This window comes from Canis aureus, chromosome 25 (genome assembly GCF_053574225.1).
Source record: "Canis aureus isolate CA01 chromosome 25, VMU_Caureus_v.1.0, whole genome shotgun sequence".
In the NCBI taxonomy this organism is placed as follows: Eukaryota; Metazoa; Chordata; class Mammalia; order Carnivora; family Canidae; genus Canis; species Canis aureus.
The window spans coordinates 44,637,819-44,660,948 of NC_135635.1; the positions used below are offsets into that span (position 1 = coordinate 44,637,819).

Genomic DNA, 23,130 nt, shown 5'->3' on the forward strand with positions numbered 1-23,130 from the left:
TTCTCCAGTCTGGCTGTCAACACCTGATGCCCCTGCTGGCACCTTAAATGAAATGGTGCAGTCAGAATCATTGTCTTCCACACACACTTCCATCTTTCTCAATTTCCCCTTTGACTCAACCATAGATTCATTTAGTCCTGGAAGAAATCTTAGGGATTATTTAGGGAGACTCATGCGCTTTACAGGTGATGACACTGAGGTCCGGAGAGAGGAGGCCAGGTGTCCAGGGTAAAGGAGCCCCTCCAGGAAGGAGCAGGGAATAGCCCAGGCCTCTACCCTTGGTCCTGATGGACGGCCATAGCTGCCAGGGCTTCAGCTCCTGGGGGTATACACTATGGGCATCCCTCCTTCCTTTTGTTTCCCTTTGCCTGTACCCTGGCCCCACCTCTAGAGCAAAGCTCCTTGCAGGCAGCTGCCTTGTCCCCCTTCCCTAAGTACATGTCTCAGCATGGAATACAAGAAAGGATCTCAGTCAAAGCTGAGAAAGGGGGGACACAGGAGGGACGAGACGGTGTCTAAAGGGAAAATTGAAATTCATATTGATGACAATTCCGAGTAGTGCCTCATATTTTGATCAAGTATTGGAGCCTCCTATTAACAGAACTGCATTCATTAGCACTTCTGATTTTACTTTTTAATTACTTATTTTTTTTAAGATTTTATTTATTTATTCATGAGAGACACACAGAGAGAAAGAGAAGCAGAGACACAGGCAGAGGGAGAAGCAGGCTCCATGCAGGGAGCCCGATGTGGGACTTGATCCCCGGTCTCCAGGATCACGCCCTGGGCCAAAGGCAGGTGCTAAACCACTGAGCCACCTAGGGATCCCCTTTAATTACTTATTTTTTTAAGATTTTTTAAAGTAATCTCTATACCCAATGCAGGGCTTGAACTCACAACCCCGAGATCAAGAGTCACGCACTCTCCCTACTGCACCCCCCCGCCCCAATTTTCTCATTATGGGACTGTGGCAGGCGGCATGCACTTGGAACTCTTGCCTCCCCAGTTAGCTGGGGGCTCCAGGTTTCGCCAATTCTTAGTGACACCTTTGCCTGCCTCGTTCTAGATATTTGTGTGTGTGTGTGTTTTCTTAACAAGCTCTAATTAACTTTTATTTTTCTTGTAGAAAACTATGTGGTAGCCACAGATGGAGCCTGGGTCCTCTGCATGGAGACTCTGGTGTGGGTCTTTACAAGATGGTCAGTGAATTCCTGTTAGGGAGACTTGGTGAACACAGTCTCTTTCCAGAGATCAGGGGTGAGATAGCTGTAGGTCTTGGAGATCGCATCAAAAGTAGCCTTGGCAAAGTTCCCCAGGGCGGCAGTGCAGCCCCTGGCCGAAGTGTAGCAGTCATCAATACCAGCCATCAGCAGCAGCTTCTTGGGCACAGGGGCTGAGGCAATGCCAGTGCCTCTGGGGGCAGGGATGAGGAGCACCAGCACAGAGCCACAGCGGCCAGTCACCCTGCATGGGACGGTGTGGGGCTTGACGATCTTGTTCCCCCCAGTAGCCTCGCCGCACGGGGACCACGGAAAGCTTGGCCAGGATGATGGCTCCACGGATGGCAGTGGCTACCTCCTTAGAGCACTTGACGCCCAGACCGACGTGTCGTTGTAATCTCCGATGGCAACAAATGCCTTGAACCTGGTCCGCGGGCCAGCACGGGTCTGCTTTTTCAGGGGCAGGATTTTCAAAACTTCATCCTTGAGGGATGCCCCCTAAAAGAAAGTCAATGAGCTCAGATTCCTTGATGGGCAGAGAAAAGCGATCCTCCAGGGACTTGATCTTCATGTCCTTGACTAGGCGGTCCAGCTTGGTGATGGGGATCCACTCCTGGTCCTCCGCCTTGCTCCCCACCCCACCCCCACCCCCGCGAGCTCCGCGGCCCCGGCCCGACCACCGCCACTGCACTGCCACCGCCCCAGATGCTGCTGGCGAAGCCTCCGCGGAAGCCGCCAGGGCCCCCGGCCCCGGTTCCACCCCCCCCCCCACCCCCCGCACCAGCGTCATCTGCCATTTGGTGTTCTCTCGCAGAAGTCATTCTAGATATTTGTAAAGCAAGAATTCATTCAAGGGACAATTTAGGACTCTGTCTTCTCTTGGGAGAAAAAAAAAGTAGGGATTAAAACCCAGGAGTTCGAGAATTAAGAGCAACATTCAACTTTCAAATAGAAAATCAGTCATGTCTATTTTTTTAAATTTTATTCATGAGAGACACAGAAAGAGGAGAGGGAGAGGCAGACTCCTGCGCGGAGCCCGATGTGGGACTCGATCCCAGGATCCCAGGATCCCAACCTGAGCTGAAGGCAGACGCTCAACCACTGAGCCACCCAAGTGCCCCAGGTCATGTTTATTTAGTAGTAATAATACTATTATTAATATTTGTTGAGTATATACCATATAAGACATGGTTCTTGTTTTTTCTTTTTTAATCTGTTTTATTCAGGGGCATAAAGACTGCCCAAGAAGGCGCAGTCCAAGGGCCAGAGGTCAGTCCTAGATATAGGAAAGCCACAGGGGGCTAAGGAAATAGAGGAGGCTGGCTCCTCTCTGACTTTTTCTGACAAGGTTTTGTTAGCCCATCTGGCTCAGAAGAGACCTCTGGGGGTGGTTGGTGGCCTGTGGGGGCATGGCAGGAAGGGAGGAACAGTGTCTCCAACAAACGGAGCGAAATCAGTACGCGTTTTCATAGCCCAAATATTTGGTTTTTCTTTCTTTGTTGAAACCACAAATGCCAAGTCAGGATATGTTTTATTTGGGGGAGAAGGCGAGAGACCCCACCCAGCAATCACAGACAAAACATGGGTGAGATGTGTCCGCATTCCCATCAGGGCTTGCCTCCAGGGCTGGCTCTGGACTCCTCAGCAGCCCAGTGACTCAAGCAATGGGGCGCTCACCACTTCCCCTGGGAATCTGGCCCAGGACTCGGCCCGCTCCTCATTCGAATGTTTTCCCAGTTACTGGGCCACAAGCTCCTTTCCTGGGGGCACTGCAGCTTTCCTCCGTGGGCCCAAGTTTTGACTCATCCTGGACAGAGACTGTGGCAGGAGGGAAAGGACTCTGTGCTGACATTCAGCTGGGGGTGCCGTCGTCTACCACCTGCCCTTCTCCTGAGTCACCAGCTAGATACCAGGCAAAGGTGCCCCTTCTCATGCTCATTTGAGGCCCCAAATGAGCAGTTTGTCCCCTAACTCCACCCTTCAGACCTGAAACTTCCTGAGCTGGGAACCCAGCTCACTCATCTCTGTGTGTGTAGGGCTCGATAAAGGGGTATATGAAGTGGACCCCCAAAAAACCCTAGGCTGCATTCCAAAATGATAGGCCCTTCTAGACAAGACTTCCCCTTGACCTCCTACAAAGACCCTCACCCCAAGACTGATGCTTTTTTCTGAGAAGGAGAGGAACTGAGCCTATTTGTGATTTGACAAAGTGGATTGAAAGCTTTTATGACTGCTTTAGACCAGCTCTGCCCCCAATCCCATCTGTCTCCAAAGACAAAGCCTTGAACTAGCTCTCCTCGGTGAAGGCAGCTCCCCTGCCCCCCCATGCCAATTATAGGCCATTCATTTAAGGTTGCTGGACCTGGTCTCATAAACCCCATTCACTGCGAGGTGAGAAAAGTCGTAGAGAACCTCCGGCCCAAGGCAGCACAATTCCAAGGAAGCCTTTCCCTCTAATTAGTCAGGTATTTGCTAAAACAGCTCTTACTTTCCTTATTGTAAAAGCCAGAGGACAATAGCTCCTTATTGCCCAGCCGATTGTGGTGGGCTCCTGGTCCCTCATTCCCTCAGGCTCCCTGTGGCCCCTTCCCCCACCCAAAGGGGGAGGCTGTCACCTTGTTTGGTTACTAATTAAGAAAAGGCAAAGCCTTAGATTATTACTATTGTTTTGTTTTGTTTCCTCACTGTACTGCACTCAAAGGCAATTTCTTTAGCCAGAGTGACCTCTGACTCAGGGAAGAGAGGGGGGTTTCAGAGTGTAAAAAAAAAAAAAAAAAAAGGCATTTGTAGTGCGCACCTCAAACCTTGCTGGCTGCTGTGCCTTGGTACCCTGTTACTAGGTCTGGAACAGGGTCAGCGGCTGGAGCTGGAGCTTGGAACTCCCCGGACAGATCAGCCAGGGGTGCTGTGAGCTAACTTATCAACAGGACTTGGGCACCTCAATAAAAGTATTTAAACATTGATCTGCGCTGAGGCTAAAAACTGGGCCCCTAGGGACTTTTCAGACTACTAGCTCCCTTTAGCGTGCCAATGTTCTGTGCCTCAGTTTCTCCATAAAAAGGAAGGCCAGTATTTCAGCCCACAAGCCATCAGAGAATGCATTTTCCGTGTGGACACAGTTTACTTGGTGTGCCCCGGTCCGCTAGGTTTCCTATCCCGGGGATCTCTGCTGGGCGCTGTAGGAGAGGGTGGGGGTCCAGGGCCAGGGTCCCAGGGGGTGCCTTGGGTTTGTAGAGCGGAAATCACAGAGCGCTCTGCTCTGCTTCTCTGCGGGCACTGAGAGGCGAGCGGACGCGTGCGAGCGGCTGATGCCGACGGAACGGCTGTGGCCGAAACCCTCCCGGCTCCCGGCACCTCCCGCTCCGCAGCGCCGAGGTCGGGGCTCCCGGCCGGGGCGCGGGCGGTCCCGAGGGGCTGCTGGACCCGGGGAGTCCCGCAGGTCCTCTGGGGCGACCAGGTCGGTTCCGGGAGGAGCAGGCGGCGGGAGGGCGGCGCGGGAGGACGGGGCGGGGGGCCTCCGGGCGGGGGGGCCGGGGGAGGCCGGGGGGGCCGGGGCGGGGCGGGGCGGGGCGGGCGGCAGGAGGCAGGTGCGGAGGTCACGGTCCCGGGGCCGGGGAGGGGCCCTGCGGAGGGGTGTCGCGCGCTCGGCCGGTGGGAAGGAGCGAGCCGGGGCCGGCGCGGCCGCGGGGGCGGGGGCGGGGGCGGGGGCGGGGGAGGCGCGGGGGGCGGGGCGGAGGCGGCGGAGCCCCCGGGATCCACTCGCCCGGCGCCGGCCCCCGCACTCGGAGCCGCGGCCGCCGCCCGCCCCGCCGCCAGCTCGGGGCGGAAACTTCCTCGGGTCCCGCGCTCCGAGGAGAGCGCGCCCCGGGCCCGGCCTCCCTCCCTCCCCGCCCGCCCGCCCGCCGAGCTCGGGGGTCCCGGCGCCGAGCAGGGCACGCGCTGCCGAGGCCGGCGCCGCCGGGGCAGGGGGCGCTCCCGGGCCCCGCGGAGGCTGCCCGCGCGAGTGGGGACGAGCCGGCGCCCGGCGGGACCCCCGGAGCGCAGCGCAGCGGAGCGAGGGGGGAGGGGGGAGGGGGAGGGGGTCCGCGCCTGCAGCCCCGCGCCCGGCGGCGGCCAGAGACTGGGGCGCTCGCTGAGAGGAGCAGGCGGGGTCCCCCGGGCGCCCCCGGAGGCCGGGCCCCCGACCGCGCGCAGCCGGGCCGAGCCGAGCCGAGCCGAGCCGAGCCGAGCGGCCACCGGAGCCGCGGGCCCGCGGGGCGGCGGGACATGCAGGTAAGCGCCGGCCGCCCGCTGCCGAGGCGCCCCCCGTCCGGGCCCGACCTTCCCGCAGCGGCAGCGGCAGCGGCGCGGGGGCGGGGGCGGGGGCGGCCGCGAACAAAGCGGGGGCGGGGGGCTGTGGCGAGCGTGCGGGGCTGGGCGCCCAGGGCGGGCGAGGGCGGGCGAGGGCGGGCGGGGGGCGGGCAGGTAGCCCGGCCCGGCGCGCGCACCCCCGCAGCCCCGCAGCCCCGCAGCCCCGCACCCCTGCACCCCCGCAGCCCCGCACCCCCGCACCCCCGCAGCCCCGCACCCCCGCAGCCCCGGGACGGGCCCCGCGCGAGCCCCTCGCAGCTCCGTTCACTTTCGCGGGCTTGGCGGGCCCCGCTGGACTCCCGGGCGGGAGGTCTGCGCCCCGCATCGGCGGACTGCAGCGAGGACGCCGTCCAGTTGGGTGCCCGAATCCCTCTGCCTCTGCCTCAGAGCAGGTCCTTTCATTGCTCTTCCGCTCCTCTGCCTCATCCGCCTCTGCCCTGGGAGAAGTGAGAAGTGACCTCTTTCCCCATCTTCTCGTGGAGCCTCCCTCAGTGGCTATTTGGTCATGCACTGTAGTCGGAGCCAAATTTCCTAGAAATTTCCATCCTGCAAATCACTGTGAGAGATGATTCGATGTGCGTGGAGCCGGATTGCTTCTGTTTTGCAAGAGAGAAACTGAAGTGGCTCGGGCGGGGGGGGGGGGGGTCACCCAGCTGTGAATGGAGGCATCTGCTCTCCACTCTGCCCACCGCCCCCGCCTCGCGGCTTTTGCCACCTGACGGCACTGGCGGCGGCTTTCAGCTACTACCACCCTGGGCAGAGTTTCAGCCTGGTACCTGGAGGAGGAAGGCTCGGGATCATGTTACCAATCCTCTGAACTGCTACAGTCACCCAGGAATGTGCCCACTTGACAGAGAGAGCTGTGATGGGACACCTGAGCCATGCCCTCCATGTGGGTGCAGAAAACTCTGTGCCAGTTGGGCAGGGCCCAATACCAGCGCTTATGCACACACATGGGTGGAACTGTAGGGTGGCTCCTTCTGTGGCTGGGCCCTAAGGCAACGTAGGGTGCTGGGAGCAGCGGGCACACCCTCAGGAAGCCTGGGGACCCTTTCCCAGGACCCAGCCGCTCCTCCTGCTGTCTGATTCAGATGTGGGCTTATCAAAGGCAGGACTCCGAATCTCAGGCATGGCTGAGTGGGTGCCAGGCCCCAAGCTTGTGCCCACACGCCTGTCCAGGCTCAAACACACAAGTCCTGGCAGACATACCAACCTATGAAAGGCTGAGTGGTGGTTTCCCTCCATTTGAAAATAATGTCTGTTCTCTCTTTGACACAGAAGATTTGTGGTTATAAATAGCAAGAAGGAGGTGTGTCTCCTGGGAAGGAAAGGCAATGCTGAGAGACCTCTTTTGCACAATTGCAAGGAGCCATGTAGCTGGGCTCTCCATGGTGATGCCAAGTCCTTGAGTCCAAGGGAAGAGGCAGACTTAACACTAGGTCTCAGCACTAAACTGTGTGGGTGGTGCTGACACCAGGGTAGGAGCTGAATGGAATCAAAGGACCTAAAGAGACAATTTGTGGATGAATACCTAAGGGCAGCCACAGCTCCCTTTCATTTCCTAAAGAAAATCACACAGAGGGCATGTGGCACACTGGGGGCAGGTTGGATGGAGGCCTGGGGTTCTGACTGCCAGTAGAGCAGGAGCCAGCCTTGCAGGAGCTTGCTGGCCTTCTTCCATCCATGGACTTCCTACTTTCCCAGGCTCTATTTCTTATATATTTGAGCATGAATATATGAGTGAGGGTGTGTGTGCATTAGGTGTTTGCTCAGGGTGTCTGAAACCAGTCTCCTCTTTAGTCCATTTGGAGGTTGTAATATCTCGAAGGGTGTCTTATTGACTTGAAAAAACTGTTTCCTAAAATTTTTTCTATCCCAAAAGTATAAGTGAAAGGGCTATTGCCAAATTGCTGGGCGCCATATGCTGTGAAAAGCAGAGTTCTGGGATGGTTATTCACCTGAATATTTCATGCCCCTCCTCCTTACTGCAGTGGCAGTCGGAAGATTTTGTTTGTTTGCTCTTCTTCAAGAAGGGCAGAGGACTAGTTCTAAGTTTTACTTCTAGGATGGTTCTTCTGGTTTCTGGATTGCCACACCTGGCATCTCCAGCAGGGGAGGAAATTTTCATATGAGGTGATAGTTCCAGCCTCCTCTGAAATAGAAACCAACACGTCCACAAAAGCTTGCCTGTTCGCTCTTCTGATTCTGTTCTCCCCAGCTCCTTTTCAAACTACCCGTCCTTTATCTCAGTCTTCTAAATAAGTCTTCCCTCAAACCTCACCTTTGTTCCAGCTCCACCCCTGAATACAATCCTGAGTTTTGGTGGCGGAGGTAGCAGCAGTGGTGGTGGCAGTGGTAGCAGTATATCTCCCTCAGGTCTCCCTCAAGACACACAATGGCACTAATAGAAAGGTCCCCTAGCAGGGAGCAAATATGGGGTCCCCAGCCTTACCTGGGCATCCTTGGCTGGTTTCTACTGAGCATCTCCAAACTGTATGCAGGAGTCCAGAAAAATCCAGCAAGGGGGTTGGGAATAGATACTGTGATGGAGATAAGAAGCTCTGATCGTTTCCAATCTGAGCCACCTTTTAGAGCAAAAATAACCTACGCAACTCTGAGCAGCAGCGTGACCACCGTGCTGGCAGGGCCCTGGGAGCGGGCGTGCTGTTGGGGGCGGGGGGGAGGGGCAGTTCCTGTCGTACCCTCCCTTCAGCAAGAGGTGCCCCAACCCCAACAGAGTAGATGACTCCCCCAGTGGAGGCCCTGTTTACGTGGCTAAATTTAAACCTCCACCCCCTCCACCCCAATTGGACCCACTGGCTGGCCGTCTGGCCACTTGGGCTGGCTGCTCCAGCAGCATTTCCTGGCTTTGCCCTTGCGGGTGCAGTTGAGTCTTTCTGTGCTGCAGGACTCCTCTTCTAGACTTTCTAAAGTTGGTCTCTCCTCCCTGCTGCACCTGTATGGCTTTCTTCCCAACTCTTGTCCTCCTGGGTGACTTGGAACCTGGCTTGGTACTTGGGGGGGCCCTCAAAGTGCCATGCGCGAAGGGTTCAGGACTCCTAGACTCAGGCTGCCATCAAAGGTCCCCAGGGCCCCTGCTGAGTGGTCATTACCCAGCCCTGCCCGCCAGGCTCTGGGAGCCCCTAAGAGCAAGTGTAGTGCTGGCAGCAGCGCAGTCCTTAAAGGCACAGGGGTGTTTTCTCAGACTTCCTTTTTGCGCCCCCAAACCTCCCAGCCTCCTAAATCCCCACCTAAGTCTCTTCTCCTGAGGTGTTACCTTGAAGTTATATTGCGAGGGTGGTGGGCGTCGGGGGTCTGGATGCATTGTAGCTTCTGCTTTCGGGGTGTCAGTTGTCTCTCGTAAAGTGAGGGTGTTGGAGGCCCCTTCCAGTGCTAACTTGCTGTCTTTTTCAATAGCTTTAGCTGGTTCCGTTTGGAAACCCCTCTGCTCTGGCCCCAGCCTGGGGAGGGGAAGCAGTCAATCAAAGAGGTGCGTTCCCACCGGAGGGGCGGGCTGGGCCGGCGGCTGCTTTCACAGTCACTGTTTCACAGATCGTGGTCTTGCAGGCAGGGTTTGTGGTTGAGGCTGCAGGCTCTGGTTGTGCTTCTGGCTTTGGGCTCTGGCCTGGCAGGAGCCTCTGTGGTTGTCCACCTCCCTCCTGAGGAGGATTACCTCGAGGCTCTGTCTCCAGCTTCGGGTGACTTGGGGCTGGTGCCTAAGTTCCTGCTGGGAGGCCCTGGGAGTCCATTCTTAAAAGGGATTCCAGTCCTTTTCTCCTATGCAACTCCCTTGTGCCCCCAGAAATGCTACCTCCTCAAAGGTTGCTCTTGTCTGCCTAATTGATAAAGGGTCAGGAGTAGATATCCTCAGGCCTGGGAAGCATAGCTGGGCTTAGTGAGAAAAGGCAGTGGATTAGAAGTTTTGAGTTTACAAACTTTAGCCCCGAAAGGTCACTTTAGAGTTATCTAGAAAGTTCAGTCGGTAGATCTGCTCTGATTCCTGCTGGGGGAGCGAAAAGTATGGTAACAAAGCTTTTCTGACACTGGCTGGGGATTATCCTGTGTACTGCCGCCCTCCTTCCCCAGAGGAGGAGCCAGGACTTAAGGGGAGAAGCCACAAGCAGCCTGAGCTCCTGTTCCTGCTCTTGTGGCATCTCCTGGGTCTGAACCAGGACTTCTGCGCCCTCCTGCATTTCTCCTCCCATCAAATACCTCCCATCGAGTACCCTGGCACTGGTAGGAGGCTTCTATTGCTGCAGGAGGCTGCCGCTCAGATGAGGCCCTTCATAGATCGTCTTTACAGTTTCAGACTTTGCTGTTGAGAAGTTTCTCTCAGGACAATTTCAGTGATGAATTACTAAAAACTTTGCACAAATCTTGTTTGAGGTGCAAGAGCTGCAATCAAGGTAATTAAGACTTTAAAGGGATTTTGCACATTAGAACTAGAACACTCCAGGTCACATGCAGGAGCGGGAGCTGTGAATGGGGCGTGGGCAGGGGGAGGGGAGAAGAGGCTGGGGAGGAGTTCTAGATTGTATTATCAAGAGATGCCGTGATGTAAGAGGCTATAGAGGGACGCCTGGGTGACTCTGGTTGAACGTCTGCCTTTGGCTCAGGGTGTGATCCCGGGGTCCCAGGATCTAGTGCTGAGTTGGGCTCCCGATAGAGAGCCTGCTTCTCCCTCTGCCTGTGTCTCTGCTTCTCTCTGTGTGTCTCTCATGAATAAATAAACAAAATCTTAAAAACAAAACAAAACAGAGACTATAGAAAGCAAAGATAAGAGAGACCAGGGCTTTGGAGTCAGACTGCCTTGCCTGGGTGCGAATCCCAGCGCTTAGTGGCTAGCTATGTAACCTTAGGCGAGGCAGGTTCCCTGACTTCTCTGTGCCTCAGTCCCCTCTCTTGTAGAGTAGAAACAGGAACTTTATACTTATCTTCTGTGATTGTTATGAGGTAGGCCGTAGTATGCTTAGTGTATGTAAAGCACTACAGTTGTGCCCAGGACTTCACAGGGCTATGGAAGCGTGAGCTGTTACAGGGTCACTGATGAAGGCCCGTTAGCAGTGCAGTTAGAACTCCCTAGCCCTCCCCCTGCCCCTACTTGCTCTGCATTTAAAGATGGGGGCTGTTTTGTGTGGGATGCTACAAGCATACCCGCTGCTTAAGTCAGCATGTACTTGCCAGTTCTCGAAGGACTCTCATCAACATTGACGGTGCCCAATCAAGATAGATGTTTTGCCTTGTTTTGTTTTTTAAGATTTTATTTATTTATTTGAGAGAGAGAGACAGCATGAGAGAGAGAGAGAGAGAGAGAGAGAGAGCATGAGCAGGGGGGAAGGGCAGAGGGAGAGGGAGAAGCAGGCTTCCCGCTGTGCAGGGGCCCCATGTGGGGCTCGATCCCAGGACCCTGAGATCATGACCAGAGCCAAAGGCAGACACTTCACTGACAGAAACCCCCCAGGTGCCCCAAGCTTAGATATTTTGATCATACATTAAGAAGAATTGAGGGGCCCAGTGTGAGGAATGACCCGAGACAGGAGAGCACAAATGTTCAGGGCTGGCTAAGAGTGCGAGGGGAGTGGATTCGGATGTGGGCCTGTCGAGTTGAGAGAGGAGGGAGTCCCTGGCTGAGAGGGAAAGGGTCCTTCTGACTCACCATCTCAAGCAAGTCCTGGTGTTTAAACTAAGCAGATCCTGATATATTCCTTGTGTTTGGAAACCACTCAAATTCTTGACATGTCATATTTTCTTACTCTTAAAAGGATAACCTCTGTGGTAGCAAATCTAAAATAAGTTTTATTTATTTATTTTTAAATATTTTATTCATTTATTCATGAGACACACACACACACACACACACACAGAGACAGAGACACAGGCAGAGGGAAAAGCAGGTTCCACGCAGGGAGCTGGACATGGGACTCCTTCCCTGGTCTCCAGGACCACGCCCTGGGCTGAAGGCAGCGCTAAACCACTGAGCCACCTGGGCTGCCCCTAAAATGAGTTTTAAATATAAAGGGGCAGCTGAGATTTGAGAGTTTCCCTTTCTCCCCTGGGCCAGGTCTGGCTGCTGCTGTGAGACAGAGCAGTACAGTAGACCTGTGAAAGGAAACACGTGGGAGTCTCCCCTGACACTTCCCCAAAGGCCAAGCTGGTAGCCTGAGGGAGGGAGGAGGAGAGGGTCTGTGACACAGGAATGTGTGAGGAAGAGTTCCCTGTGGCAAACTGGAGAGGACCTTGCTACTTCGAGGCATTCTAATCCTGACATTTATTTTTTTTAAGATCTTATTTATTTATTCATGAGACACACACACACACAGAGAGAGAGAGAGAGAGAGAGAGAGGAACAGAGACACAGGCAGAGGGAGAAGCAGGCTCCACGCGAGTCCCACGTCTCCAGGATCACGCCCTGGGCTGAAGTCGGCACTAAACCGCTGAGCCAACTGGGCTGTTGTAATCCTGACATTTAAAACTGCTGTCAGCCCTCCCGACTCCTCTGCCCTTGCAGACACCCACTTGCTTCCCCAGCTAAAAACCCTTCTCCAGACTGGAGGTGAGACTGTCCCTAGCGGCTCCGCTTGGGTCTGTTAGTTTGTCGAACCTCAGAGATTACCCATCCCCAGGCCTGACATAGTCGCTCCTAACCTAATCTTCCAGTTTCTCTAAGAGAATGGCACCTCTCTCAGAGGCATCAGAAACAGAGCCATCACCAACGGGGTTTCCTACAGGTTCTATGTATCATTCCTGAAATTCACTGGGAACGTTCACACTTCCCAGAGAATAAGCCTCCCTATGTCCACTGCAACTTAAACTCCACCCAGCCCTGGGGCACCTGGGGGGCTCAGTCGGTTAAGCGTCCAACTCCTGATTTCAGCTCAGGTAATGATCTGAGTCTCTGACTCAAGTCTTGAGATCGAGCCTCACATTGGGCTGGGTGCTAAGCCTGGAGCCTGCTTGAGATTCTGTCTCCCCCTCCCCAGCTCCTGCACATACTCTCGCTCTGAATGAATGAATGAGTGAAATGAATGAATACAACCCAGCCCGTCACAATGGTCTACCAAGCCCTTCACGGCCTGGCTCCTGCCTCTCCAGCCTCATCTTGCACTTCTCTCTGTCACACCCAGCTCCTGCCCCACATGGGTGTGCCTGATACTGCTCAAACACCCCAAGCTCATTCAGGGCGTCTGCACCTGCTGCTCCCTCTGCCTAGACCCTCCTACCCTCTCTCTGTGCCCGATGGCTCCTCCCCACTCATCTAGGCCTCAGCTCCTCAGAGAGGTCGCACCGAGCAGAATTGCCGCCTGTCCCCTGGCCCTCTCTGTTTCCTCTGTAGCCCTTCCTGCCATCTGTAAGTCTCCTGTTCATCTCCTAGTTATTGTTAAAAAGTCTCTGCATCCTCAGAGCTAAAACAGCATCTGAACAATGTCTGGGCTCAAAAGCTTTCCAGTGTATATTTGTTATTGTTGATCTAAGGCAATGAACTTTGGAATTGTATAGTATGTTCATTGCTAGAAATTGGTCCATTTTGCCTAATATGAGTGCCGTCCCTTACTGATTTTCTGATGATGATTGAATTATTCATATTAGAAATATGACCCAGACATGCCCCAGGTGCTGGAGGTGCAAGATACAGTTTTTGAACTTCAGTAGCTTTCCTTCTGGTAACTTCTACTACATGCAAGTAGCAAATGTGCAGTATTCCAAAGCCTCTCAACTGTTTTATCCTCCCATATCCTGTGCTTCAGACCCATCCTGTGACCGTGCATGGCACAGGCAGTTTGGGCATGCAGTGTAGGGCAGAAATGCAGAAAGAACAGGAAGCCAGAGGAAGCCGTCCAGGCCCAGTGGTAGGTCCAAGATATGAAGCACTGACCTGACCTGTTGCCCAGGCTGGATCCTTAGCTGCTCTTGAGGAAAGCTACAACATCCCTGCACGCTGCCACTGCTGCCACTGCTGGCAGGATAGTTTTCACCCATGCCTATGACCAGATTGAGACATGGTGAAGGAACTGGTTTAGGAGTTCCCCGGGAGCCTTACATCCCAGGCACTCAGTCATGTCCCTTGCTAGGCTGTCATTCCAGACGACTGGCACCATCTCAAAGTTATTAGATCTCATCTCTTTCATCCCAGATTGCCTAGCACAGGCATCCAAGAAAGCCACCTTGAGTATAATTTGAAAAGAACTGATAGGAAAAGATCTCCTCCAGGTCGCTATGGGCAGTTGCACCATCGTCTCCTCTCTGATGAGTGATCTCTGAGTTCCCCTTCTCTCTCACTGGTAGCAGCTTTCCTGGTTTCCTTTATTCCCTCAGACCTTCTCTTTCCATCTACTCTGGTGGCTGGAAATGCCATCTGCGCTCCTACCTGTCCCACATTCTCGTCTCCTGCCTGCTTGTCTCCCTTGAGCTTCAACTGGCGTGTCCGATTGCTTAAGAAGCATCTCCTTTAGGAGATTGAGGAGGCATCTCTGCCTCCCTTCTGGCCTCTTCCCTTAAACCTGCCATTCCCACAGCCTTCTCAGCCTCATCCTTTTTGTGCCACAAACCTCGGAGTCATTCTTTTTTTGTTTCAAGGCTTTATTTATTTGAGGGAGGGAGGGAGGGACAGAGAGAGAGAGAGAGAGAATGAGCAGGGAGGAGAGAGAGAAGCAAGGAGCCTGCTGCAGGGCTCCATCCTAGGACTCCGGGATCATGACCTGAGCCGAAGGCAGACACTTAACCAACTGAGCCACCCAGGAGCCCCTAGATTGGTGTGTTTCCTACATACTTTCTCCCTTCCCGGTGGCGATGCCTTGAGAATGAGGACTGTGCCTGTTCTCACCTTCGAGGTGTCTTGGGGCCTGGCCGGTAGCAGGTGCGCAAGATCATAGATGAGAGGAATGATGAAAAGGCGTGTGGTCTATTGCCTTGGTGAGCAGTTGTAGTCTGTGTGGGGCCAGCCCCTGGGTTTCTTTACCCTTTTGTCTTTTGAGCTGCAGGGCCAGTGTCACATCTTTACCACTCTTGTTTCCTTATGGTCCTAAAATGGTGTTTCTGGACCTGATAACTCTTGGTTGAGGAAGGCTGTCCTGTGCATCGTGGACTGTTTAGCAGCATCTGACCTCTACCCCCCAGATGCCAGAGGCACCCCCCCCACCTAGGAGTGGTAAGTAAAAGTGTCGCTAGACATTGCCAGGTGTTGGGTGGGGGCAATGTCTTCCCTGACTAAGCACCACTGTTCTAAAGCATTTCTATTATTTCCCTTGTTTTTGTCTCCCCTAAATCCTTTAGAATTGTTATCTGTCTTGCTTCCTAGTTCTGTACCACTGCCTGAGTGCGAGTTATGATCAGATGTGAATTATGGCCTCAGTTTCCCCCCTAGCTGTGTGTCCCTGGACCACACCCCACAAGGACACTCTTACCCTGTTCCCACATGAATTCTACTATTGCTCTAGGCCCCTGTCCTGCTCAAAATTCATGGGTGACTCCTTACTTCCCTATCAAACACATATCTTTACTCTGCTATTCAGTGCCCTCCAAAATCTTACCCTGATCCAACTTTCCAGATTTCTCTCCTGCTATTTCCCTATATTGCAGCCAAACCAGAAGTCCTGTTTCTTAGAGTTTGCTCATGCCACTTGTTCCTCTCAGACCCCTTCCTTCCCCTTCCTTCTCTTCCTATCCATACCTACCTATTCTTACGGTATAGCTCAGATGCCATCTCCCTGGTCATCTCTGTCAGAAATAATCTCTCTGTGGCTTGAAGTTGGCCCCCCAAAGAGCTGTTACCGTTCAGGAGACATTCGTTATGATGGCCCTTTCCACACTTTGCCCTATGTTGCAGTTACTTGTGTTCACGTCTTTTTTCACTGCCAGTTATGTGGCTGGCTAAGTTGTCTTCCCACATGCAGCTAGGACTGTACTCAGATCACCTCCAAAAGGTGGACGGCCATCCTACAGATCAAACGGGTCCCCAGCTTGAGTGAGGTGTCCTGTGGCCAAAGGGTTTTGTTATTTACTGTGTCATTGTTTAGATAGAATATCAGCCTTTTAGATTTCAAGTTAGTTTAGCAATGATTTTCAAAATTTCAAAAGCTTTCATCCTCCCTGCTTTCTGTCCCCTGTCCAGTAGAAAGCACATGGCCTTTGGGAAGCAAAATGGACTCAGGTTTGAATCCTGATCAACCACACTCTGGCTTTTCTGAGCCATTAGTTCTTCATCCTTTAAACATTATTAATGGGTTAATAAGGCCCAGCTCATAAGGTTATTTTGGGAATTCAATGTGATAATGGATGTGAATCAGGACAATTTCTGGCGCTTAGTATGTACTCGGTATTAGCTCCTGTCTTTGTCACTGAGGGGGAAAAAAAAAGAAGTGTCAAGAAATTGTCACTGAGTTGCTCCAGGTACCTGCTCAGAGTTTGGCCCAGAAGAACTGAGTGTCTCATAATTTGACTCATCTTGACTTTGAGGAGACAAAGAAGACCTGAAAAACACTGTTCAAAGCTCTGCAGCTCCTGGTTCTTGGAATTCTCCTTAAGAACCTGATCTGAGAGGTGGGTTCTGAATGCTGGAGATGATGCCTTTACTCATCTTTGCTCCTGTCTTCGCACTGACAGGCCCAGCACTCAGCATTGTTACTGCTTAACAATACTGATAAATTAATGAGCTGGTGGCTTCTGAAGAGATTATAATCCCCAGTTTGAGAAAACTGGTCTTGAATTGTCATCTTTTATCAGTACTAAGATAAATTTTCATAGATCTGAGATTAGGACACATCTTAAAATCAGTACGTGTCATAGTTTAATTCAAGAACCTTTCTTTCTTAGTCATATGAAATAATGGTACATTTTAGAATCTGTAGCATCTAATAAATAAGGTTATATTATGGATTACTATTTACCAAGATGACCTGCGTCATTTCTTGGTGCCTGCCTTAGCGATCCTTCTGTTATTTTGCCAAATAGGATAGTTAGGATGTCATCTTCATGTTGAATATCTACTCACTGAGAGTTGAAATTGAGATCGGAAATATTAGGCAAAGAGCAGATGTCCCATGGGCCCTGGCCCCTGGTGCTCCTTGATGCTCAGCCTCCCAGCGGTCACTTGAGAATCAGAAGTCTGTGGTTTCTGCCCCTGTGTTACCAGGGAGCTTGGGCAAGTCTCCCTGTCCTCATTCGTAAATGGGTTCACAACTCAGCCCCGCCTTGCCTGACTCACAGAGTAGTTAGTTAGTAGTATTGAGACAGTGTGTATGAAAGTGGTTTATAACCACTCCTATCTGCAGAAGTGGAAAGCTGCAGAGTGGAAATGTGGCCCAGACAGAGACTTCTTAAATCCACTGATAAAATGCAGCCCCAGGTGTCGTCTCAGCAGTGATTCATATCTGGCACTTGTCTTCTTATTTCTTTATTTCTAGGAAAGAATCTTTGAAACTTTGTAGAAGCTTGTCTGGTGAGGTGAAATAGTATCCCAAAGGATCAAAGACAAGTTATATCCTATAATGAGTGCACGCTTTTTTCCTTTTTATTCCCAAACCCGCTTGACTTCAGTTTCCTCAGTTTTCTGGTCTGTTAAAGCCCTTAAGAGGCCATGGTGAGGATTACACAGAATGTGTGGAAAGCACTTCACAGGGTGCTTGCACAGAAATCACTCAGTAGCCATTTGCTCTAATTATGCTCCTAAACAACCACGAAAAATGCTGTTGTGCAATCGCCAGTCTACTTATTCTGCTGACATCACCAAAAGCTTGGTTATGTCTGGAAAGAAGGGATGGAGTTGGTATTATTTTCATAGTTAAGCACGGCTTTAATAAAGCTTCACAAGCCTGTCAATTCAGCAGTCATTGGACCTCAATAACATGGCATTATTGGATACATACAGTTTATTATACTGTAACCAAATCAAAGAGAATCCTAGTCAGAAGCTTACCAGACAGCTTTTCTTTTGAGTGAGATTCTCGAAGCGTACTGTTCGCCATCCATGTGCTGAGGACTATTCTTAAGTGGCATCCTCCTTTCATCCTTAAAAACCTGCGATGGCCACCCTCAGAGTGAGCTGGGAGATGGTGTGCTCTTGGTAGCTCTGGTTCAGGTGGGAGTGCACGCTTCTGAGAAAATATCGTGATCTTACTTCCACAGTCTGTTTCTGGGGGTTCGGTAAACTGTCAGTGCCCAGACTCCTACACTTCATATATCATGTCTTCTGTTTCTTCACATGCTGCCCTACATTGCCACAGCTGAGCGGTGGGGGTGCTCACCACTTTTCCTTTTTAATCAACTTTATTGAGTATAATTTGTATACAGTAAAATTCACAGGTTGTAAGTGCACACTTTAGAAAATCTGGACACCCATGCAGCCACCACCTCAATCCTATCTCTGCTTCCTGAGAAAGTCCCCCCTTATAATCTCCACAGGCTACTCTCCACTTCAAGCAAACACTGATCTGATTTATGACATTTTAGATTACTTTGACCTGTTCTAGAATTTCACATAAATAGAACTGTACCAGAATTCTGTTTTTTCTTTTAGCTTTTTGGTTGCTTTTACCTCCTTTTTATTGCTGAGTAGTATTCCATTGAAAGAATGTAAGACAATTTGTTTATTCCCTTTTGATGGATATTTGTATTATTCTAGATATTTGGTTAATATAATAATCTGTCATTTATCTATTTTTATTAGAAGAGATTTCTAGTTTATTAATAGGAGTTTTCTTTTTTGTGGTTTCTTTCAGTATTTTTTTAAATTTAAATTCAATTAGTTAACATACATTATTAGTTTCAGAAGTAGAAATCAGTAATTCATCAGTCTTAAATTATTTATTTTTTAAAAGATGTAGTTATTTATTTATTTTAGAGAGAGAGAAAGAGAGAGAGAGCGACAGCATGAGCAGGAGGGGCAGAGAGAGAGAGAATCGCAAGCAGACTCTACTGACTGTGGAGCCTGATATGGGGCTTGATCCCAGGACCCTGAGATCATAACCTGGGCCGAAGGCAGGTGCTGTAACTGACTGAGCCACCGAGGCACATACCCCCCTGTAGTTTTTTATGAGAAATTGGCTATCTTTTTAAAAACTTTTTGTTCCTGTGCATAATGTGTCTCCTCCATCCCCATCCTCCACTACTTTCAAGATTTTATCCTTATCTTTCAGAATTTTGACTATGATGGGTCTAGGCATGGTTCTTTTAATGTTTATCTTTCTCGCCGTCTGGTAAACTTCTTATAGCTATCAGTGAGTGGTTTTCATCACATTTGGGAAATTTTTGGTTATTCTTCTGGTGGTTTTTTATTATCCTCTTGTGATATTTTAATTATATTTGTATTAGACTGATGGATACTAGGACTCAGGTTCTGAAATATAGTTCATTTCTCTTTAATCCTCTTTTCTCTGTGTGCTTCAGATTAGGTAGCTTCTATTGATGTGTCTTAGTGCTCGCTGACTCTTTCTCCTACCATCTCCAATTTGATGTTAAGATAATCCAGTGAATTTTTCATTTAGTTACTGCTCTTTTTAGTCCTTAAATTTTCATTTGGTTCTTTTTATAGTTTCCGTTTTTCTGCTGAGATTTCCTTATTTCTATATGAAGATCCTATTTTTATTAATTTCTTTGAACATATTTTTCTTTAATTATCTAAATGTTGTAATAGCTACCTCAGAGTCTTTGTCAGGTAAGTTCAATATTTAGGCATGTCAAATTTGATTTTTTTTTAAGATTTTATTTATTTGAGAGAGAGAGAGAGAGCAGGAACAGGAGGGAGGGGCAGAGGGAGAGGGAGAAACAGACTTGCCACTGAGCAGGTAGCCTAATGCAGGGCTTGATCCCAGGACCCTGAGACCACGACCTGAGCCGAAGGCAGGATGCTTAACCAACTGAGCCACCCAAGCGCCCCTCACATTTGATTTGTTTTGACTATTTTGTCTCAACTTTCCCCTGTTTATTTTTGTCTATTGATTTTTTATTGAATATTGGGTGATAGTGTATTTTAAAGACTCCAGATATTGTTAACATTCTCAAGTGTGTTGATTCTTGTTTTGGCAGACAGTTTAATTGCTGGGTGATCACTTTGTGCCAGTGGTTTGGTTTGGTTTAACACTTTATTACTGTGGATCACTAGAAAGCACAAACTTTAACTTGGCAGGACTCAAACCCTAACTTCATCTTTTTTGGTAGATCTTGTTAGAGCTTGGTTTATTATTTTGCGTTTAGAGGAGGCCTTACTGTAGGGCATGGCACTTACTCCTAGGGCATGTGTCAGCTGGATTCCAGGGATGTTAACTACCACTTAGTTTACATATATATATATATATATATATATATATATATATATATATATATATATAAAGTTTTATTGGGAGTCTTATTCACATACCATACAATTCAGTGATTTAAGGTCTACAACTCAGTGGTTTTTATTATATTCACTGAGTTGTACAACCATCTCACAATCAGTTTTAGAACATTTCCATACCCCTAAAAGAATCCCCATACCCATTATCAGTCACTCTGTTTTTCCCATGTCCCCCTACCAGTCCCAGGCTACCACCAGTCTGCTTTCTGCCTCTATAGATTTGTCTACTCTGGACATTTCATAGAAATGGAATCATGTGGTAAGTGGTGTTTTGTACTGGATTCTGTTGTTTAGCATGATGATTTCAAGGTTAATCAGTTTTATAGCATGGGTCAGTACTTCATTTCTCCTTGTGGCTGAATACTATTCCACTGTACACATATATCACCTTTTCTTCTTTCATCAGTTGATGGACATTAGGGTTGTTTTTACATTTTAGCTATTATGGATAGTGTTGTTACCAACACTTGTGTTCCAGTATTCGAGTCTCCTGAGCAGAGAGCTAGCAGTGAGTCACTGGGTCATTTGGTCACTCCATGTTAGCCTTTTGAGGAACTAGCAGACTACTTTTTGAAGCAGCTCTACCACTCTATAGTGCCACCAGCAGGGTGTAAGTGTTCCAGTTTCTCCACATTCTTGTTAGCACCTGTTATTGTCTGACTTTTTTTATTATAGCCATCCCAGTAGGTATTGGTATAGACTGATTTATGTTCCCCTCAGATTCACATGTTGAAGCCATAACTCCCAATGTGATGGGTATGGGGCCTTTGGGAAGTAATTAGGGCTAGCTGAGGATGTAACGGGGAGCACTCATGGTGGCATTAGTATCCTTATAAGAAGAGACATCAGAGTACACACACTGTCTCTTTGCCTTGTTGAGGACACAGTGAGAAGTGGCTGTCTGCGAAATAGAAAGGGAGCCTTCACCAGAACTCAACCTTTCTTACCCCTTAATTTTGGACTGCCAGGCTCCATAACTGTGAGAAAATAAATTTGTTGTTTAAGCAACCCAGGCTATGTAAGGCTGAGACACATATGAAGTGACATTTCATTGTGGTTTTAATTTGTGTTATTGGCCATCTGTCCATCTTCTGTGGAGAAATGTCTATTTATCCTTTGCCCATTTAAAAAATTGGATTATTTGTCTTTTATTGAGTGTGAGCACTCTTAATATGTCATAGGTTACCAGATATTATATTTGCAATTACTTTCTCTTGTTTTGTGGGTTATGTACTCTTGGATACATTGTTTGCATCACTAAAGAAGAAACTTTGAAACATATTGAGTAGCTAATACAGGACTCTGAGGCATCCTGCATTAGGAATCAATAGAGGAAGTGACCTGAACATCCTTAGAGAAGCCAGTCAAGCTGTGAAAAATTGCCTAAATATAAATTTCTTATATAGAGAGAGTGTTGAATGTTGTATTCTTGTATAAATAAGTAGAAAATCCTGCAGTTGTCACTAGTCAATATTGTTAGGGTTCCAGGAGCTCAGAGGCCTAGGGACTTCCTTTGGAACAGATGACTTGTGCATGAAAGCCCCATCTGACAGCTGGCTTGTTGAAGGGGGAGTGTTGGCTGAGTGAGGCACCTAGTGGTTAGAGCTCAGGGATCTTAGGGATGTTCAAATTCCACAGTAACTTGAGCTTTCTATATCTGTACTGTCTTTTCATAATTTTAGAAGCTTATAGGCAAGTGAAAGTCCTCTGAAAATAAAAGCAAACTTTTTGGAACGGAAACATGTGTCATTATATGTGTCTCACATGTTGTGAGAACTCTTCTCTCTCTTTTCCCAAAATACAACATGCTGTGTGTCTTTGAAGTGTGAATTTTAGTGTTGTATTTCATGACACCTCTTAAGATAATTGGAGCGAATTTGAGATAACACAAAATTCTAATTGAGTATCAACCATCTTATTAAATATTCTGAAAAGCATTTCTAGGAGTCATATTTCAATGGCATGTCCGTCATCAGGGATGAGTCAAGTCTCCCACAACAGCCTGTTCTTTCCATCAGCTAGCAAGCTTGTAGTTCATGGGAATCATTTTCCCAGAGCAGGTGATAATATGATAATGCTTTGCATGTGTATGTGACCTCAGGCAAATCATTTCACTCTGCCATTTGCCAATTTGTGTGGTAGTAAGAATACTTTGAGGTGTTTGGATTAATGATGAGGTAGACAAGTCCTGACTTGGAGAGGTCTGAGTGTGAGAACTCACCATCTGACCTCAGGCCTTGCCTTTCCTGAGTAACAGTTTCTTGAGGAGCTCTTGCGAGCCCCCACAACTTCCCTGAGGTGTGGTGAGGATCCATGAAGGGATATGTTTTGGGGGACCTTGAAAGTGGCACTCGTGTCCTCAGATGTGGAAGATCATAGGAGGTACCATTAGGATTTGTTTTGGGATGAGGGTTGGGGGATGGCCACCCTGTTGGGCAGTTTGCCTACTCAGGAATGGACGGTTTGAGAACTGGGAGGTCCAGGAGGAGGAATGTGGGAACTTCCCGCTTCAGGGCTTTGGTGAGATCTCCACACTGATTGACTCCGGTCCCAGATTGTTTCTGTATGGCCCTGTTTACTAAGCTCTGTCTCACGTGTAACTTCCACCAGATGACTTCCGTGGTCTCGGGAGGTCTATGAATCCTGCCTTCTTCACTTGCTGTCATGTCAGCTGCACGGGCTTGTCAGCGTTTCGTCATGGCAGATCCACTTAATCCTCATGGACTTGCTCCTTGGCTTTTTCCCTGGGGACACATTTTCTGTCAGCCACCCCGTATTAAACATCCACACATACCTCAGCCTCAGGATTTAGGAGGGTATGTGAGGTGAAGTGAATTAAACGAATTCCTGCGGACAGCTGTTCTCGCTCCAGCATACTCTGCACTCTCCTCAGAGGGGATCTTTCTCCAGAGGGGAAATATAAACCCTTTCTCGGGACAGATAACTGGGAAATGTGGCTCACGGCCCTGCGTCCGGCTAAGTGTGTGCGGCTGGGATTTCACCGTGCTCGGTCACTACGACAGAAGTCACGTGGGGTCTCCTGACAGACAGCTGGAGCCACTTAGTACCCTGCCGGCCAGAGCGCCTGCTGGGAAGGTGCGGAGGGGCCGAGAGCTGTGACAGGAGCTTTTCAGTGTGGGCCTGGCAGTGGATTCACCAGGCATCAGGCCCGGACTGCAACACGGTGACACAGCCACTGCCTTCCAGGCCCCTCAGATCCAAGTCTGAGAA

General features: G+C 49.9%; 1 protein-coding gene, 1 long non-coding RNA gene and 1 pseudogene across 2 annotated transcripts in view; 2 read left to right on the forward strand and 1 right to left on the reverse strand.

Annotated features, from left to right (window-relative positions):
* Positions 1-968: 968 nt before the first annotated feature.
* On the reverse strand, positions 969-2,017 carry LOC144297689 (small ribosomal subunit protein uS5 pseudogene; annotated as a pseudogene).
* Positions 2,018-5,377: 3,360 nt separating this feature from the next.
* WNT5B (Wnt family member 5B) overlaps positions 5,378-23,130 on the forward strand; it is a 108,014-nt gene continuing 90,261 nt past the window's right edge. The window contains exon 1 of the mRNA XM_077871630.1: positions 5,378-5,492. Coding sequence (XP_077727756.1) covers positions 5,487-5,492 — 6 coding nt within the window. The 5' untranslated portion in view covers positions 5,378-5,486. The remainder of the gene's footprint in view (positions 5,493-23,130) is intronic.
* Positions 9,628-14,716, forward strand: LOC144297690 (uncharacterized). Its single transcript, XR_013364621.1, has 3 exons — positions 9,628-9,976; positions 14,399-14,480; positions 14,633-14,716. It is a non-coding gene; the product is annotated as an uncharacterized LOC144297690 (long non-coding RNA).